Below are 19,984 nucleotides of genomic sequence, written 5' to 3'. Positions count from 1 at the left end.
TGCCTGATTAGCTTATAAATTATTAGTAATAGTAAAGATCCTCAGTTTCCTCTGTGCTCCCCATGACCTGCAGGGGGCACTGAACGTCAACCACGGCTTCTGCTAAGCCTTTAGGGTCATGAACCCGGAAAGAAAATACTCCTTCAAAACAATATGGCGGCCCCCATATTCCCCTCACGCCGGACTGTTGTTTGTGTTTTTCTCTGATTATATGAACCGGATGTCCACTTCTGAAAATTCACTTCGTTGTTACGGATTAAGACTAAATTAAATCAGAACATGAGGATACTGTGGTCCAGAAGTAGGAGCCGGGCGCTCTTTACGAGACAGTGGTCGTCTAGACCTGGGTCCGAGGACGGGTCACAGACAGGGTCTAGACCCGGGTCGCAGTCGGGGTCTAGACCCGGGTCGCAGACGGGGTCTAGACCCGGCTCCCAGAAGGGATCTAGACGCGGGTCGCAGGACGGGTCTAGACACGGGTCCGAGGAGGTGTCTAGACCTGGGTCACAGGACGGGTCTGGCCCGCCGACCCTCAATCCCCCAGAGGAGACGGGGTTGGCCCGGGAGCGCAGACCCAGCAAGACCCCCGGGGAGAGCTCGGTGTTCCTGTTCCCCGGACAGGGGAGCCAGTTCGTGGGGATGGGTCGAGGCCTCCTGAAGTACCCCAAGGTGAAAGAGATGTTCTCGGCCGCGGAGCAGATCCTGGGCTACGACCTGCTGTCCCTCTGCCTGCGGGGCCCAGAGGAACAGCTGATGCGGACCGTCCACTGTCAGCCCGCCGTGTTCGTGACGTCACTGGCTGCCGTGGAGCGGCTCAACCACGAGAACCCCAAGGTACCGGAGCCGGTTCACCAGACCCAATGTATGCACCCGGTCCCCCCCCAGACGCACTGTGCGGACCCGGTCCAACAGACCCGTTAATACGGACCTGGGCCATATAAATAATATATATGGTTATATATATCCGCTGCGCGTCGGGCCAAACAACGCCCCTTAACAGTGGTATAATGAGCACATACCACAGCCTGTCGTGATCTATTGCTTAAATATATGGTCATCAACCAGGTTAATGGTGACCTCAACCAGGTTAATGTTGACCTCTACCAGGTTAAAGTTGACCTCACCCGTTCTTCTCCTCGTTCCCGTCGTTTCTGAAGGCTGTGGAGACGTGTGTCGCGGCTGCCGGGTTCAGCGTCGGAGAGTTCGCCGCCCTTGTCTTCTCTGGAGCGATGGACTTCGCCCAAGGTTAGTGAGGAACCAACATGGGGAGGAATGATTAGAGAGGGAAGGTTAGAGAGGGGTGGTTAGCGAGGGAAAATTAGAGTGTAAAGGTTAGAGAGGGAAGGTGATACCAAGAGTGAAGATGAGAGAGTTGGTGGCAGTGAGAGTCGTAGATGAAGAGAGAAAGAAGGGGAGAATGGGGGAGAGGGTGGGATGGAGGGGAAGGTAAAGGGAGTGGTAGAGAGAGAAGGAGGCAATAGAGGTGAAGATCTAGGGAGTAAAGAGGGGTTAGATGGAGAGAGAGGGGGGAGATGGAGCGAGAGGAGGAAGATGGAGAGAGGGGGGGTAGATAGAGATAGAGGGGAAGGAAGATCTAGGGCGTGGTAGAGAGGGGGGAGATGGAGCCAGAAGAGGAGACACAGGGAGGGACCGCCTTCAGGGCAGCAGAGCAGTGATACCAGCTCTCTAGAGGACCGGGTAGCCGGCTCACAGTGGCGGTGTCTCCCCCCCAGCGCTGTACGTGGTGAAGGTGCGGGCGGAGGCCATGCAGGCGGCGTCGGAGCGCGCGGCGGGGGGCATGCTGTCTGTGCTGGGCCGCCCCCAGGCCCAGTACCGCCAGGCCTGCCTCCAGGCCCAGGAGCACTGCCGGGGCCTCGGGCTGGACCGGCCCGTCTGCAACGTGGCCACTTTCCTGTTCCCCGACGGCCGGGTCATCGCCGGCCACAAGCAGGTAGGGGGCGCCAGATTGGGTTCTGCTGCGCCACCCACATATGAACCCCCTATGAATGTAGCTACAATTGAATCTCGGGCAGTAACGCTCGTCCAGAATATATCAAAAACAAAGAAACCAAACACAAGCACCTCAATATCAGCTCATGGAGACACATGAACGTGTGATTTAATTAGCACGGGCTAAAGAGCAGTGAACTCAACAACCTGAATCAGAACAGCAATAAGAACATAATACATCACTGCCTATTTTTCCTTCATGTTTACTTCAAGTTATTCGTTGAGGGATAAGAAGAAGAATTTGAATTCAAGAATTAAACATGAGTGAACATTGTCCACATACCACAATGGATGTGATATTTACCCATAAACCCCAAGATTGATGGGTTCTGTGCCCAGTTCCCCTGGGGTAGACACTATGGACCAGACTTAACAACACAGGCTAACATTAATCATGTTTGCCATCATGTCAGAGACGGGTTGAGGTGACCTCCTGAGGACCGTTTCCGTCGCCGTGTGTTTCCCTCCCAGGCGCTGGACTTCCTGCAGCAGAACTCCCGGCGGCTCCACTTCGCCCGCTGCAGCCCGCTGCCAGTGGGCGGGGCCTTCCACACGCCGCTCATGGAGTCGGCCTGCGAGCCGCTCAGAGACGTGCTCCGGCAGGTGGAGGTATGGCGCCCCCTGTCGCTCACTTCAGTCCATTAAAAACCTTTCCCACACCTCAAAAAATACTTGTTCAAAAGCGTTTATTTTATGAAGTTCTAAAGGGATTTATTTATGACCAGCTTATTCTATTTTTTTAATTCGACTCTACTTTAGCATATGCTTGGCTAACAACCTATCAAATATTAGCATGCATAACATAGCAAATATTAGCATGCATAACCTAGCATCTATTAGCATGTATAACATAGCATATATTAGCATGCATAACCTAGCATCTATTAGCATGTATAACATGGCATATATTAGCATGCATAACCTAGCATCTATTAGCATATATAACATGGCATATATTAGCTAGCATCTATTAGCGTATATAACATAGCATATATCAGCATGCATAACCTAGCATATACTAGCATAGCATACGTTAACATCACCTACACTATCCCCCCCCCCCCCCACCCCTCCAGGTGCGGCGGCCTGAGATCAACGTGTACTCCAACGTGGACGGGAAGCGCTACATGCACGCGGGGCACGTGCGGCGGCAGCTGGCCCTGCAGCTGGTGTCGCCCGTCAAGTGGGAGCAGACGCTGCACGAGGTGTACGAGCGCACGCAGGGCCGGGGCTTCCCCCACACCTACGAGGTGGGGCCCGGCCGGCAGCTGGGGGCCGCGCTGCAGCGGTGCAATCTGAAGGCCTACCGCTCGTACACCCACGTGGACGTGGTCGCCCCCGACAACGAGGAGTGAGTGTGTGTGTGTGTGTGTGTGTGTGTGTGTGTGTGTGTGTGTGTGTGTGTGTGTGTGTGTGTGTGTGTGTGTGTGTGTGTGTGTGTGTGTGTGTGTGTGTGTGTGTGTGTGCCTGCCTCATTGCCCCTTGGAGCTACTCAATTCTAGCTGAGGGCGTATGTGCTGTTGTGTGTGTGACTAAATTAAATATCCAGTTTTTTTTATCAATGAAATAGTCACGTTTTTTTTCTTAAAACTTTATTTGTGAATAAGCAGTTTTTGAATTCCGAAGGAGAAAGTCCAGCTTCCTTTGGTAATGAGCAAGGCTACACATCAGTTGCAAATAACAAAAAAATCCATCTCTCATCATGGCCAAAAAAGACGTTCCATACAAAAAGGCTGCAGACCAGCCACAGTCATGAACATAAACCAACATTAACCCCAAATAGACCAGCTTTATCAGAGCAGTGGCCGCGCCAGAAGTTGCTGGACATTTTGATGACCGCCAGCTGCATCGCCCCCGCCTCCTCACACTCAGAATGCATCAAATTCTAAAACCGTGGTTCCCAACCTTTGATGGCCCCAGAATGTTTGCGAACCCCTCCCCTCCCTCCTTCTTACATGTTGATGCATCATTCCCCCCCCCCCCTCAACATTGTTTTAAACCAATCATCAATCACCTGAAATATCGCTGATCCAGTGAAATACCACAATAAGTGATTACAAGTCACTCGCTACATAACGCTCGCTACAAATCATTAGGCACTCTTTGTATGCAAGACTTTTTATGACACCTTTCACCCCGTTAAAATTATTTTTCCTCATAAAAAATGAATATAACATATCTATGGCTTAAGTATAAATGTGGCCTGTTTGACCATCAGGGGGGACCCTAAATGGTCCCCAACCCGCAGGTTGAGAACCTGATCTAAACTGATCAAACCGTTGGATTCTAATGTCCACCTATCATAAGTTGGATGGGTATAATCAGTGCAATATTACAAACTCTTTAAGAAACCTGATGCATCAATCTGTATTCATGTTTATGCCAATATTAATGTTTCTATGTTCTTATCATGACCCCCTGAGTTTGGCTCTAATTCTGTGGTGTCATTCACATGCTTCATTATAACATTCAATTAGTATTAAAAATATAAAATAAAATAAGCAAAAGCAAACGGCCAAAGGAAGGGACAGTTAATAATAACAATGAATAATAAGGATTAAAATTACTTGTTTATCTGCACACAGATGAAGAGCAGTTAAAGAGCCCTGAGGCTCCGCCCACTAGCCTTCCCACTCTACCCATAATGCAGTGCAAAGGCTCCCCGTGGCAACCAGCGCCACTGTCAGCAGGAAACGGTTGATCCAGCCAACGTTTGCCTGTGGAGAGAAGAGAACAAGTAAGGGTCCGCTGGCTCAGTCCACTACCATGGAGTCAGCTCAGGCTCCACTTCAAGGGTCTTAAGCTGAGTCTGTTTGTGTTGATCATGTCATCAAGTTGCAGGCAGATGCCTCATCCTCAAAGTAGAACGCTGACATTGGGGTTTGAACCCACAATCTATCATTGGGGAAATCCAACCCCCCAATCACTAGATCGCAATAGATTGGATATTTTTTGGCAGGATAGTGGAGAGTGATCTATTATTTAACCCTAACTAAACTCTAACTTAACTTTTACTTGCGCTTGCACGCATAAGGAGTTCATTTGGGAACATAAGGGAGTAGTGAGGTCACTATCAGTTAGGTTAAGTAACTAATAGTATAGCTTTGTGATGAACCATCAGAGGGGGGTCGTACCCAGGCTGGCAGGGCCTCCGCTCTGAAGGGCCCCAGGGTTGGGGTGACAGAGGTGAGCCAGGCCTTCAGGGTGGTGTAGAGCGCCCCCTGCACCCCACACAGCTGCTTCTGGATGTCCCTGGGGGAGGAGATAGGACAGGTTTAAACCCCGCTCTCCATTGGTTCCTTGCCCCTCCCCGCATGACCGAGTGCTATGCTACTTTTCACCTGTAGAGGGCGCTGGTCAGGGTCGGTCTCAGGATGCGGAGCGGAGATAGTAGTCCGTTACCGGGACGACCGAGTGCCCGGTTCCCGTGCAGTTGGTCTCCGATGAGTGCTAACTGGCGGCCGATGACCTGGGCGGCCTGGTCGTTGTTTCTGTGGAGTAAACACCAGAATGTTTCTTAAAGCTGCACTGTGCATGTTTCCCGTTTGCCGCCTCTGATAGCTGCTGTAGAAAAGTGACGTACTGCAGGTTTAAGCTAGAGGCCATCGATAGGTTTAATTTGTTTGCACAGGGGACAAAGGAACTCAAAGCAATCATTAAGCCTTCATAGGTAGACTCATGAACGCACAGCAGCCGCAGCCTACAGCTACATTCATTTGGTAATGCTTGTTATTATCCTCATTGCTTAAGAACCAGTTTTTCCACAGACGGGGTGAGAACCCGGGGCAGTACCTGAACTCGACTTGGATCATGGCGGAGGCAATGTTCATCTCTACGTTCATCTCAACAGGTCCAGCCTGGAACACGAGGGTCTGATCAGCCTGGTTCTCCCGGTCTGTTGGACACAATTTGGACGACAGAAAACATGTTTACCACCTGTGTGTGCGTGTGGGTTACACCTTGTCTCAGCAGCACTGTAGGACCGCAGTGTGTGTTTGTGTGCGTTTGTTTGTGTTTCTGTGTGTTGGTTACACCTTGTCTCAGCATCAGTGAGTACAGCAGTGTGTGTTTGTGTGCGTTTGTTTGTGTTTCGGTGACACTTTATAAAAAGGTGCCATAATAAATAGCAAACTAGTCATTAACTAACCCTTTGTTAATATTTGTTAATTGTTACTAAAATATCTATTTGGCGCTGACCACAGAGTGTCGCCGGTTAGGGTTAGGGTTAGGGCCGTGTGTTAGGGTTAGGGTTAGGGTCGTGTGTTAGGGTTGGGCTAGGGTTATGCAAACAACTAATATTTAATTAATGATGAAAAAACGATTTACTTGTGCCAAATAGATAATTTAGTAACAATTAACAAATATTAACAAAGGGTTAGGTAATGATTAGTTTGCTATTTATTATGGCACCTTATTATAAAATGTTACCTGTGATCTGTGTGTGGGTTACACCTTGTCTCAGCAGCAGTGAGTACAGCAGTGTGTGTGTGTGTGTGTGTGTGTGTGTGTGTGTGTGTGTGTGTGTGTGTGTGTGTGTGTGTGTGTGTGTGTTTTGTGTGTGCGTGACTCTGTGTTATGCCCATTGTCTCTTATGAACTGTGTAAATACAGCACAGTCACGTGAGCAGACAGACCGTAGGAGTGTTGCCTTGGAGATCCTCCAGGTTGATAAACCCTCAGACAGCCCCACTAACCTCTCCTGTTACCGTCTCCATTAAAAACAGGTTACATTTAGATTGACTGTTTTAGATTGCATTACTGTTCAGTCATAACTAGCTAAACATTTGAAAGAGTTTCAATATTTTGCGAATAACAATAGGCCTATTCTTTTTTTGTATTATGATTTGTATTATCAGGAAATATTTTGAGTAAATATAGTGCTATGTTTCGTTTCCTGGACTGTAAAAGCATCAGACTGAATCCTGTTGTAAACTGTCTCTCTGGTAAACACGGCCAGGCGGGAGGGCCAGTCCCGATTCAAATATTTAATTTCCATAACTCAAATGACCCAAACTGCTTTCCCCGTCAACTGAAATACTTCATCAGCGAATGCTTCAAAAATAAGTTAAAACGCAATACCCTTACAAAGGACTTAAGCCCTGAGAAACAATTCAATTATGTCGAAAACCTATTTAACCTAGGCCTATATATAAATATTTTCTGTCCCAATGTGTTGTATGTTTTTATCTGAACGTTTTGTGTTCCTATTTGAACGACTGCACAATGACCGAGTTTGGTTTGACTCCTAACTCTATAACAGTGAGAGTGAAAGCCAGTTTGTTGTTGACGTGAGGGGTTGTTTTCATAACAAAGCATGAAGTCATCTCAGATCAGAAGGTCGGCTGAAGATCAGACACTTTAGTTATGTCGTAGTCAACGTTATGATGGTTTACATTATAATATTCAGTAGTATTATCACTGCATAATAAGATAAGATACGATAAGATATACTTTATTCATCTCAGCAGAGATATTTAGGACACTAATCAACACTAATCTTGATTAGTGTTGAATATGTTCCAGATATCAGCGATGAGCGCATCGACCATCAGCACAAAGGAACAGGTGCACAATAGAAATTGGTAACAATAAAACTTACCTTATTTGTAGATTAAAGTAGACGCCGCCCTGTAGAAAACATAAAAACATTATTAACGTAATAGCCTACTTTAAAGAATGAACCATAAATATTAATTATTTCGAAGATTGCGGTGGACTACTCACAGCAGCGTCCTTTAATCTCGTCGCTTTCAGGTAACTATCAGAATCACCGTGGCCCCTCCTCTGAGTGCAGGTCTACCGAGCGGCCACCAAGAGGCGCTGGAAACACAACGGAGCCGACCACCAGAGGGTGCTGGAAACAACATAGATACGGAGACCGACCGCCAGGGGGCACTGGAAACACCATGAGATCGACAACCAAGGTGTGCTGGAAACACCATAGCCAAGGAGACCAACCACCAGGGGGCACTGGAAACACGCCAGCGACGAAGACGCTGCACAACACAAAACTTATATACCTGTGCATTTGTAACAACAAAGGATACTCAACATGACTATCTTACATCTTGGGGATATAGCTTGGTGTGTGGTGTGTATAACAACTTATTTGTATTACCGTGTTGCACAAAACATGGATATCAGGGAGTTGGATCAAAGTGGCCCCTAGTAGTGAGCAGAGGCTCAGCATCCCGCATGACGTCACTGCGTCTCCGGTTGCTAGGCTATCTAACCGGAAGATATACAGCCTCCCTGTCGACCTCTTTTTGGTCATTCAGCAGTATTTATATATTTTAATCTGTCAGGTGCATCTAAAGACGCACACTCTCACAGAACATACCGGAACCATCTTCTGGTATGCGAGCTTTCGAGTTGTATTGCAAATAATAATCGGTGTGTTTCCATGGGGCGTTTCATCACCCACCGGGGTGTGATCGATAACATGATCAGCCGGCATGTAGCCTCACTGATCGCCGTCGACATCATGGACTCGTGTGCTACTGTTGGAGACGCCGGAACGACGTTTGTGGATGTTGCTTAATGTAAACTGAACGTCATCACCGGATGATATCCGTCCAGCTCGAGCTCCAGGATAAACGGGGTGGACCCCCTTCCAGCTGACCGCCACACCGCCCGGCCCATGCTGACAACCGGCGGGTCTTAACATTAACAGGTAATAATATTTACCTTTTATGGCTTATAATGAACTGTCTCTGCAGTTTGATGCCCCCTTCTCAACTGTCTACCTGCCTGTCTTTAATCTGTGTGCGTGTGTGTGTGTGTGTGTGTGTGTGTGTGTGTGTGTGTGTGTGTGTGTGTGTGTGTGTGTGTGTGTGTGTGTGTGTGTGTGTGTGTGTGTCTGTGTGTGTGTGTGTTTGTTTGTTTGTTTGTTCGGTGTGTGTTCATGTGTGACACGTAACTTCCTGTGTGTGTGTGTGTGTGTGTGTGTGTCCCATAACCCCCCCCCCCCATCCCATAGGGACCATGGCGGGGAGGGTGAAGTGGGTGACGGACATCGAGAAGTCGGTGCTCATCAACAACTTTGAGAAGAGGGGATGGCTGCCGGTCACCGACACCGACGACTGGAACTTCTACTGGTGAGTTCTCCCAATTCACCAGTAAGACGGGGATCAGAGTGTGTAGTATTTACTCTGTACTGTGTTCTATGTGCCATGTAGTGTGTAGTATCTATTGTGTACAATGTACTGTGTACTATGTATGTAGTACTGTGTACTATGTATGTACTATGTTTTTAATATGTAGATACTATGTACTGTATACTATGTACTTTGTACTACTTATGTAGTGTGTAGTATGTGTGTACTGTGTACTTATGTACGATGTAAATACTATGTGCTGTAAACCTTGTACTATGTGCTGTGTATGTGCGATATGAAGGTTAAATTGCTTAAAAACAGTAGATTAGTGTTGAGTTAGAGTGATCATCAAGGCTGGAACAGATATCAAAACAGCCTCAGGATTTCTGAGGTCTTCCAGAGGTAGAGAGGCAGGACTAAGAGGTCTCTCCTAAGTTACGGTTGTAACTTCCCTCTGGCCTCTCTCTGGTCCCCTCTCCTAATGGCTGAATCTTCTCTCTTGTCCCACTCTATTCTCTCTGGTCCCCCCCTTTCATAATGGCTGTATCTTCTCTCTGTCCCCCCCCCTCTCCTAACGGCTGTATCTTCTCTCTGGTCCCCCCCTCTCCTAACGGTTGTGTCTTCTCTCTGGTCCCCCCCCCCCCTTCTCCTAACGGTTGTGTCTTCTCTCTGGTCCCCCCCTCTCCTAACGGCTGTATCTTCTCTCTGGTCCCCCCCTCTCCTAACGGTTGTGTCTTCTCTCTGGTCCCCCCCCCCCCTTCTCCTAACGGTTGTGTCTTCTCTCTGGTCCCCCCCTCTCCTAACGGTTGTGTCTTCTCTCTGTCCCCCCCCCTCTCCTAAAGGCTGTATCTTCTCTCTGGTCCCCCCCTCTCCTAAAGGCTGTATCTTCTCTCTGGTCCCCCCCTCTCCTAACGGTTGTGTCTTCTCTCTGTCCCCCCCCCTCTCCTAACGGCTGTATCTTCTCTCTGGTCCCCCCCTCTCCTAACGGTTGTGTCTTCTCTCTGGTCCCCCCCTCTCCTAACGGTTGTGTCTTCTCTCTGGTCCCCCCCCCCCCCTCTCCTAACGGCTGTATCTTCTCTCTGGTCCCCCCCTCTCCTAACGGCTGTATCTTCTCTCTGGTCCCCCCCTCTCCTAACGGTTGTGTCTTCTCTCTGGTCCCCCCCCCCCCCTCTCCTAACGGCTGTATCTTCTCTCTGGTCCCCCCCTCTCCTAACGGTTGTGTCTTCTCTCTGGCCCCTGGTCTCAGGATGAGCATCCAGACCATCCGGACGGTGTTCAGCGTGGACACGGGCTACCGCCTGTCGGATGACCAGATGGTCAACCACTTCCCCAACCACTACGAGCTGACCCGCAAGGACCTGATGATCAAGAACATCAAGCGCTACCGCAAGGAGCTGGAGAAGGAGAGCAGCCCGCTGGCCGAGAAGGACGAGGGCGGGAAGTACATCCACCTAGGTAGGAGCGCGGTCGGTATTTAGAGTATGAGTTGCTGAACCTGAAAGGCTATCAGTGCTTTCGATGCTAGCTATGTTTTCATGCCAGCTAAACGTTCATGCTAACTGGGCTTGCATACTAGCTGCACTTTCTGGCAGTGTATATGGGACGGAGGGGAGGAAGTCCTGGGAATCCTCCAGGGTGGGTCTAATTTCAGTAGAAGGTGAGAGCCACCTTAGCTTAGCGGTCAGAGCGTTCGCCTTCCAAACCTTGGTGCTGATTGAATCTCTTTCTGCCCAGCGGGGGGCGTCAGAGAACCAGATAGGGCAGAGGGTCTCATCCTATTGCACTGATGTTTTATTAATGGTCTCTCTTACAACCAGGGAGCTGGACTCTTCTCCAGCCACTGGAAACAGGCTATAAGCGATTATTAAGATGCGTTCGGCTCATTAATGGGTTGTCCGAAAATACACCAATATAAAATATTTAGAAAAGATAACTTAACTAAATCACTTAATTAACATTGACTAACATCGGCGATCATAATTATCTTCCATTGAGCTCAGAAACCAGCAGAAGCTCAGAGAAGTTTCTCTAACCTTGAGTCTCCTCCTCATTTCCTCATCTCCTCATCACCTCGTCTCCTTGTCACCTCCAGACTTCGTCCCTGTGACCTTCATGCTGCCTGCGGACTACAACCTGTTCGTGGAGGAGTTCCGGAAGAGCCCGTCCACCACGTGGATCATGAAGCCGTGCGGGAAGGCCCAGGGAAAGGGCATCTTCCTCATCAACAAACTGTCCCAGATCAAGAAGTGGTCCAGGGACAGCCGTACCTCAACGTGAGTACTCCTCCTCCTCCTACATCGTCGTCGTCATCACCATAATCGACATTGTCATTATCATCATCATCATCTTCATCATCATCATCATCATCATCATCATCATCATCATCATCATCATCATCATCCTCATTATCCAGCCTGTATAACTAACATCTTGACACACACACACACACACACACACACACACACACACACACACACACACACACACACACACACACACACACACACACACACACACACACACACACACACACACACCTCCCTCTAGAGGCGATGCTTTGCATAGATTTACATAGAGGAGGGTGTGACCGGTTTTCTGTTTAGCTATTATGCTTTGTCTTGAAACTCTTCATGGTCTCACCATTTGGCTGCAGTCCAACCCTGGGTTTTTACTAACTGATAAAAAAAACAATCATGTTTTATCACACTGCATTGTCACATTACACACTACATAATTTGGAAAATAGAGTGAAAGTAACTTCAGTTTTATTAGTATTTATCTTAACTTGTTTCTTAACTGAACGAAAGTCAGCTTTTGTAAACTTATACTGCTTTGGTTGTCCATTGGAATCCTTTTAATCACTAAGTGTTTGGACTTTTGGCTGCAGGTTTATGGCGGCCTCTAGTGGCAAGGAGGCCTACGTCATCTCGCTGTACATCGACAACCCGCTGCTCATCGGGGGCAAGAAGTTCGACCTGCGGCTCTACGTCCTGGTGACCACCTACCGGCCGCTCAAGTGCTACATGTAGGCTATTAAACCAGCTAGTTAAGGGAAAGAAATACAGCTAGTAAAGGCTATGCATCAAACCATTAAAGGGTTTGTACATTATAATGCATCGGCAGATTTTCCGTTCCGCGATACTCAATGCTATTTTGAGAGAACTCAGAGAGTTGCAGTCATGTCAAACCCTTAATTTACGTAAATCTACCGTATCCTAGGCTCATGGGAAACACTGGCAGTTTGAAACAGAACTGTGCTGACAAATAATTTCATGATTAATTACTAAACAATGAATAAAACCCTATTGGACCTGTACACTAAATCCTACTCTGCTCCGATACTTCTGAAATGGTGGCGGTCCTTGCGATGTGACGTAACGATGCACAGCCCCATACATCACATGTTCTTTCCTCGTCTATGCTCAGAACTATCACCAGGCTAAGGACGTTGGCTGTTAGCTATGGTGTGAACTCCAAACCCCACCTTAGTCAAACATGCAGCGAGTCATGTTTACCTTAATAAAGTCAAACAATGTGAGACGGATGTTGGCGGTGGAAGGGAGTGTTCTGATCATGATAATGTTATCGTCTTGTAGGCCTCTGCTCTATGTTACTTAAGAGCAGGCACAGGATGTGGTGCAGCTGAGTACTTATAGTAAAGTATATGTAGTCGCCTAGGCCTTTATCTTGACCAGGCCTTGATATCTAGGTAATATAAGAGTGATACTCATTAAATGGTAAACTTCCCTCACTTGGTAAAATCGTATTCGAAATGGGGAATTATTTCTCAAATTTTCTATATTTTGTAATGGCTCACAACTTTCCATTTAGGTTTTAGGATCATAATAATTCAAAGAGTAGTATTAATTAGTGAATAAATCAGTGTAGTCATCGATTGATTGTGTCTGATCTTCTTTGAGTTCTCCTGAATGATAATAGTGTTCACAGGACACGTGGTTCTCGTATAATAGACATTGTGTGTGTTTCAGGTACAAGCTGGGGTTCTGCCGCTTCTGCACGGTGAAGTACACACCCAGTACCAGTGAGCTGGACAACATGTTCATCCACCTCACCAACGTGGCCATCCAGAAGCACGGGGTGAGCCCTCATCATCAGAATGATTCATAACTGTATAATAGAGCTGTCAGTTAAACGCGTTATTAACGGCGTTAACGCAAACCAAATTTAACGGCGTTAATTTTTTTATCGCGCGATTAACGCAATTATTTTATAAAATTTTTTTTTTTTTTTTTTTTTTCTTTGGCTCAAAACAAAGAAGCAGTAGCCTGACTGCTATGTTCAAATGACATTTGTTCGAAGCAGTCGTTTAATTGCACTGTAGGCTCTTTTTTTGTATCGTCCTGTTTTGATCAGTGTATAAAAGTGTAAAAAATCATTTGCACAAGGCAAGCCGATGCACTTCACCATGTTGATAAGAGAATTAAAATGAGAAGAATTATGGGACAAAAAAATCAAGGGATTTTTAGCATAGAAAAATAATTTGTGATTAACCGCGATTAATTAGAGTTAACTATGACATTAATGCGATTAATCACGATTAAATATTTTAATCGCTTGACAGCTCTACTGTATAATAATATATATATTTAATAACTGCAAATTCTATGACTCGACCGACACATATATTCACAAACCACGGGCTGCGGTGACGGGCGTGCACGGGCCGCGGTGCCGGGCGTGCACGGTGCCGCAGTGACGGGCGTGCACGGTGCCGAATTGAGGGGCGTGCACGGTGCCACGGTGATGGGCGCGGTAATGAGCGTGCACGTAACGGTTGCAGGATGACTACAACCACGTGCACGGAGGGAAGTGGACGGTGGACAACCTGCGGCTGTACCTGGAAAGCACCCGGGGGATGGAGGTGACCGGGAGGCTGTTCGACCAGATCCACTGGATCGTGGTGCAGTCCCTCAAGGCCGTCGCGGTGAGTGTGAGTGTGAGTGTGAGTGTGTGTGTGTGTGTGTGTGTGTGTGTGTGTGTGTGTGTGTGTGTGTGTGTGTGTGTGTGTGTGTGTGTGTGTGACTTCCTTCATGTGTTGTATGTTTACTGTTATGCATTACAACAGATAAGGATTTATAGGCTGAAATATTCAGAAAACTTGATTGATAAATGTTCTGAAACAGATGAGTTCCTCTTTGTGTTGATGACTCACTCCTTCCTGTTCAACCTCCACTTCCCTTACTGAGATCTGTGAGGCCTGTTGGTGGGGAGGTTTGTACATGTAATGATGTACTAAAGTTATACATATATAGATATATACGTAATGTACTAAACGTATGCCCTGTTTAGCCCTTTGAGACCGTAACGGGATTGATGGCTAAATAAATACAACTGACTTGAAAGGACTTGACCCGGTCCTCTTGGGTTGAATTACTGTTCTTAATGTAGTTATTCGTAAGTTTATTCTCTCTCTCTCTCTCTCTCTCTCTCTCTCTCTCTCTCTCTCTCTCTCTCTCTCTCTCTCTCTCTCTCTCTCTAGCCGGTGATGAACAATGACAAGCACTGCTTCGAGTGCTACGGCTATGACATCATCATTGATGACAAGCTGAAGCCCTGGCTTATAGAGGTAAGACACACACACAGGTATGCATAGACAGACAGGCATGGGCATGTTGTCTTAGTCTTGTCTGTAGATCTCATTTGTGTATATTTATGCAGTTATAGAAAATAAAAACGTAATTACAATAGAATTTCAGTGCTTTATTGTATCGTCCTTTTAAAAGAAAACGAAACAGCCACACATGAAACATTCAAACATGAAATGACTTAAGTAGGTTGTGAGGAACATAAAGTGGGTGTGCTCGGAGAGTATTCCAGTCCCAGCCAGCTGCAGGTCAAACCTTTACCTTTAACTCTACATCACATCATCATCACACTAAGGCCCCGTCCACACGAAGCCGATTTCATGGCGAAACCGCAAAGGTCTTGTACGGTTCGGCCTTCCGTCCACACGAAGCCGGCGAATCCGCTGACCGAAACCGCAAACTTCTGAAACCACCCTCGGAGGTGGTTTCAAATCTACCCGGTTTCGTTTTGGATTCGTGTGGACGCCTGAAACCGACTGAAACCGCAAACCATGACGTCATCGCCCCCCCCCCCTTCGATCCTCTAGCCAATGACTGTTAAGCCCGCGGAGTCTCACCCTTTATGCGCATGCTCGCCTCTTTTCTTATTTATTTTCCTTCTGGATTTCTGTAGCAGAAGCAGCGCCCCTTATGGGCCTGGCTTGTGTACTACTGCGTTTCTACACGTCTACCCGGTTTCGCTTGGCTTCGTCTTTACGGAGATACTTCTAAACCGGATAGATCGAAACCGTAACGGTTTCGCCCGTTTCGGCTTCCTGTGGACGGGGCCTAAGATCACCATGCATAATGGGTTTGTGTTCCCATTAACTCACGGTCCACTTCCTGCCCAACAACACCCTGGCGGCACCAATGAGCTCACAGCTTGTTGGGTTCATGTAAGAAAGTGCCAGCCTGTACACATCATTTAATATGGGGTCATTTAGCAGAAGCTTTCTGTCAGCGCAGCATTGAATCAGATACAAGTCATTCACTGTCAGGCCATGTCAGGGCCGGTTCCTGAAGGATGCCCACAGGGAGGCTGTGGACATTGGGAATGACCTTTGATTGAAGAACCTTTGTTCAGAACCATTGTTGATGTTGTCATCATGTAAGTTAGAGCATCTGCTCAGTGAGGGTTGGTCGTGCAAGATTCACCGTCAAGCTTCTTGAAGCGTGTTCAGAAGGCCTGCTGTAACGTGTGTGTGTGTGTGTGTGTGTGTGTGTGTGTGTGTGTGTGTGTGTGTGTGTGTGTGTTTAGGTTAACGCCTCCCCCTCGCTGACCTCCAGCACGGCCAACGACCGCATCCTGAAGTACAACCTGATCAATGACACGCTCAACATCGTGGCGCCCAGCGGGGACATCACTGGGGACTGTCGCTGGAGCCGCACCCCGCCCCGAGAGGCCCTGGGGAACTACCAATTACTGTGAGTACTACTGCTTTAACTACACAGAGCCCTACCAAGTACTGCTGCGTTAACTACACATTAGTAACCACCAAGTACTGCTGCTTTAGCTACACTGAGCACCACCCAGTACTGCTGCTTTAACTACACATAGTAACTACCAAGTACTGCTGCTTTAACTACACATAGTAACCACCAAGTACTGCTGCTTTAACTACACATAATAACTACCAAGTACTACTGCTTTAACTACACAGAGCACTACCATGTACTGCCGCGTTAAATACACAGATAACCACCAAGTACTGTTGCTTTAACTACACAGAGCCCTACCATGTACTGCTGCTTTAACTACACTGAGCACTAATTCCTGAGAACACTTTTATGAGTATGTTGTGGAAAAATGTATCCTAATGATTATTTCACAACCGATATAACCTTCTTTACTTTATTACTAGTTCATTAAATCAACGTTTGTGTAAATTATCCTAGCACCTAGAGGCCGCAACCTTCCGCTCTGATTGTGATAGGTGACCTTTTGTGTAGTACTGTGAAAAATCTGCTTTAATTCCTGAGGGTAGTACCAAATACTGTGTGAGTACAGTAATATCATGTGAATGTGACTACTGCCTTCTGAGTACTGCTGGTTTATTCCTGGACGCCCGGCGGCCTGTGAGTTCATCCTCTATGTCTCATCTCTGTGGCTAGAGGAACTCTTGACCATTACAAGTTCTGCTGTTTTTTGGTGGCTACTCCAATGCCTCGACCACCTACTTCTCTTCCTGAGTGTAACACTAGCTGCTCCGCCATAGTCAGAGAGGGAACTACTCTGTGTACACGAGGACTGAAGATAGGAATGCTGAGTGAGGCAACCGCCGTGTGGTAACAGGGTGACCTCATTAATGGTGACCTCCACCACGATGGGAGCCCTTCGATAGCTCAGTTGGTAGAGCGGAGGACTGTAGAGTTAAACTGACATCCTTAGGTCGCTGGTTCAATTCCGGCTCGAAGGAGGCTAGCTTTTTGTTTTATCCAGTAGCTTTTGGAAAAAGTCAGGAATAGTAAGTAACTGCGCTCTGACTTTGAAATTCATCATCGAAGGATATTCATATTGAAGGGGCTTCCTCTTGATTTGATAATGCAAGCTGTCGAGTGTTATTCAAATAATATGCTCCACAGTTTTTCTGTTTAAAGACACTATCTGAGTGAGACTTGTGAGGAATGTTGCCTCTAGCAGTTGGCATTGGCTCAAAGTATGCTTTATTTTGCAACAGTCGTTGCCTTAGCGACAGACCCCAAACATTACTGTTTACCACCCGAATGTTAATTCATCTTTCTCTAACCACCCAAAGCCTTAAGCTATGTAAGAACTATACTAAGAAAGTTATCCAGGAGAGCCGAATCTATCTTCTATAAATACAGAGGTTACTGTTCTTCCAGGCTAGCTTTACTATGAAGTTCATCCTGTTTCTTTAATAAACCTAAAGTGCTCTTTCTATACTTAAATTAGTACATTTAAGTACACTCCAGTTTGTTGCTATACCGCCTGAGTTATCGACGCTGTTGGAATGTGGCGGATAAGGTCCAGATAAAAGCCTCCCTCATGGGAACACCCAGTAAGCAGGGGGCTGATGTGTTGTCTGAGCTGAGAGAGCACCCAGTATATTGGTTTTCTGTTTTAGAGTTTTGTGGCTAAGAAATTAGATCCAGGTTTAAGCTGGCCTCCTGCTGTGCGGTGGGGGCCTCATCCTCCACCTCGACCTCCACCCCAGGCTGCTCTGTAGGGGGTCCCAGGAACCGCATCTGATCTAAATGATGGAAAGGTTTAAAGGTCTCATGGAGGTCTAACCTACGTTGACTCCTCCCCCTCACCTCCCAGGTACGACGAGGAGCAGGCGCTGAGCGAGAACGCCGACCGCGAGCTGCGGAGCCGTTCGGGTCAGTCGCTGGGGTCAAAGGGCGCCAAGGGGGCGGGGTCTGGGGCCGGGCAGCGACCCACCGCCGCGACCTGGAAGTGAGGTCGGACGACGCCTAGAAGAACTTCCTGGGAACGTTACGGTGGTCCAGGATGGCTCCAGGCCAGGGGAAATTAAACCACAGAAAAAGAGTCAAGCTTGACAATTGTTTTATACCCTTCTTTGTTTCGTGGAGCTTTCCTAAACTTTATTGACAGCTGACCAGGAGACACACACAAGGAGTCGCGACCCCCCCCCGACCCCATGCTACAGCATGCCATGAAGGACCCATCAGTGCTGGGACAGAGTGTCCAATAGGGGGGGGGGGGGGCTGGGGGGGGCCATCCAATAGGAGGAGGGCTTGGATTGTATCTGATCCGATCCCAGGTACTGCTTGAAGTTGGCGGGCATGCTGAAAGACGAGGAGAAGCAGGAGGGCAGAACGTCGTCCAAGGAGAGAATGCGGCCGGTTAATCTATGCATGACTAATGATTAGGACTGGAGGCTAACTGTGCCCAACCAAATGTGATGGACAGAGGCTATGGTGATCATAGCAGAACCTTCTACAGACTGTGGAAGTTTCAGTGAGAGTATTATGGTACATTGCTGAATTAACGAGGCCATAGAACAGAAATTAATTATCTTTTTATATGGTATTATAAAAATACAGTATGGATTTTATTAGGCTGCTTTTTTCTCTTAAGATTGACTAAATGTTATTTTCCAGTTTCCATCATGTTCAGTGGATGCAGGACATGCAATCATTTCATTCCATTCAGCTGATCCTAGATCTGTTTGCGTTGTGTGTAAATTCAGCTTCTATATCTCATGCTATGCTTTGGAATCTCAAGCATCCATGAAGTCACCTCAGCTGGCCGGTTTCTGTTCACAGCAGGAATTCAGAAATGTTATTATGTTCAGACCTTATCTTCAGAGAATGTGAACCCTTATTTAATGTTATGTTCATTTATTTTTTATTATCATTAACATTTCTAAAAAATAATTGATCGAGAATTGAAAAGTTTCACTAACATTACATATAATTATTCAATGAGTAGAATGTTAACATGATTATAATTAAATCATATCTAATTAGTTTTTTTTTTTGGATTAAAAACAGAAGAGAGAGAACTTTATTTGTGTGTGTGGTAACCACGGAAATTACAGCCGGGGTAACCTTGACATTTCTGAGCCCGCCTCCAAATTTGGTTACCATGGAGATAGCCTGTATGTGGGTAAAATGATCTCATTCAAGTTCATGTTTATGTGCAGTTCTGGCCTTCAAGTATTGATTCTCCGCGTGTAGGCTCTGTCCAGAGGTGGGGTTTGACTTCAGACAGGATTAAGCATTTAAAATGTTTATAAAATAGTACACCTTGACCTGTTTCATCACATAGACGACCTCACACACACACACACACACACACACACACACACACACACACACACACACACACACACACACACACACACACACACACACACACACACACACCACTTTTTGACGCTTGGGTTGGAGTGAAAGAACTGAATGTCCAGAGAAGACATTGCTTTAAAATGTCAGGCTTGTTATTTTCCTCCTTTTATACTATTTACCATTATTAAAGGCTGTTACATAGTATTTTTAATGAGCAGTAGTCACTGTTTAGCATTTAAATTATGTATTCCTTAAAACATTACTATTGGTGCTGTCCTTTTTGAACACATATTGTTCAGTTTAAAACATAGAACTATACAAATGAAGATATTAAATGTCTTCAACAAAATATAAATAAATCATGTCACTTGCATTCATCTATTTCAATGATTATTTGCTGTGCTTGAAAAGAAAAATATATTTTAAGTGCAATATTACCATGCCAACGAGGCCGTTATTAAAAAGTTTCCCCTAACTCCACAATGCTTTGAAGTCGTCTTCCCCTTCCTATTGGTTC

The 19,984-nt window shown here is 46.7% G+C and overlaps 2 protein-coding genes and 1 non-coding gene across 3 annotated transcripts; all 3 read left to right on the top strand.

Moving 5' to 3' along the window:
* The first annotated feature begins 128 nt into the window (after positions 1-128).
* mcat (malonyl CoA:ACP acyltransferase (mitochondrial)) lies at positions 129-3,551 on the top strand. The gene is made up of 5 exons (XM_030342149.1): positions 129-834; positions 1,158-1,245; positions 1,734-1,951; positions 2,482-2,619; positions 3,087-3,551. Exons 1-5 carry the CDS (start codon positions 280-282, stop codon positions 3,363-3,365), a joined length of 1,278 nt encoding a protein of 425 aa, XP_030198009.1. The 5' UTR covers positions 129-279; the 3' UTR covers positions 3,366-3,551.
* Positions 3,552-7,882: 4,331 nt separating this feature from the next.
* Positions 7,883-19,840, top strand: ttll1 (tubulin tyrosine ligase-like family, member 1). The gene is made up of 10 exons (XM_030342148.1): positions 7,883-8,682; positions 8,989-9,106; positions 10,353-10,561; positions 11,199-11,379; positions 11,994-12,131; positions 13,096-13,204; positions 13,908-14,051; positions 14,607-14,693; positions 15,950-16,116; positions 17,975-19,840. The coding sequence occupies exons 2-10, from the start codon at positions 8,994-8,996 to the stop codon at positions 18,111-18,113; spliced, it is 1,287 nt and encodes a 428-aa protein (XP_030198008.1). The 5' UTR covers positions 7,883-8,682; positions 8,989-8,993; the 3' UTR covers positions 18,114-19,840.
* Positions 17,024-17,108, top strand: trnay-gua (transfer RNA tyrosine (anticodon GUA)). Its single transcript is given in 2 exon segments — positions 17,024-17,060; positions 17,073-17,108. It is a non-coding gene; the product is annotated as a tRNA-Tyr (tRNA).
* Positions 19,841-19,984: the final 144 nt, after the last annotated feature.

Source organism: Gadus morhua, chromosome 19 (genome assembly GCF_902167405.1).
Source record: "Gadus morhua chromosome 19, gadMor3.0, whole genome shotgun sequence".
Taxonomy (NCBI): domain Eukaryota; kingdom Metazoa; phylum Chordata; class Actinopteri; order Gadiformes; family Gadidae; genus Gadus; species Gadus morhua.
The sequence above is the reverse complement of the archived record's forward strand: the minus strand, read 5'-3'. Positions and strand labels throughout refer to the sequence as shown.

Excerpts from the sequence above, each read along its gene's own strand:
- mcat (XM_030342149.1), top strand. The coding sequence starts at position 280 with ATGAGGATACTGTGGTCCAGAAGTAGGAGCCGGGCGCTCTTTACGAGA. Across the intron at positions 835-1,157 it reads TCAACCACGAGAACCCCAAG|GCTGTGGAGACGTGTGTCGC; the intron begins GTACCGGAGCCG and ends TCGTTTCTGAAG. Across the intron at positions 1,952-2,481 it reads TCATCGCCGGCCACAAGCAG|GCGCTGGACTTCCTGCAGCA; the intron begins GTAGGGGGCGCC and ends TTTCCCTCCCAG.
- ttll1 (XM_030342148.1), top strand. The coding sequence starts at position 8,994 with ATGGCGGGGAGGGTGAAGTGGGTGACGGACATCGAGAAGTCGGTGCTC. Across the intron at positions 11,380-11,993 it reads AGGGACAGCCGTACCTCAAC|GTTTATGGCGGCCTCTAGTG; the intron begins GTGAGTACTCCT and ends TTTTGGCTGCAG. Across the intron at positions 14,052-14,606 it reads AGTCCCTCAAGGCCGTCGCG|CCGGTGATGAACAATGACAA; the intron begins GTGAGTGTGAGT and ends CTCTCTCTCTAG.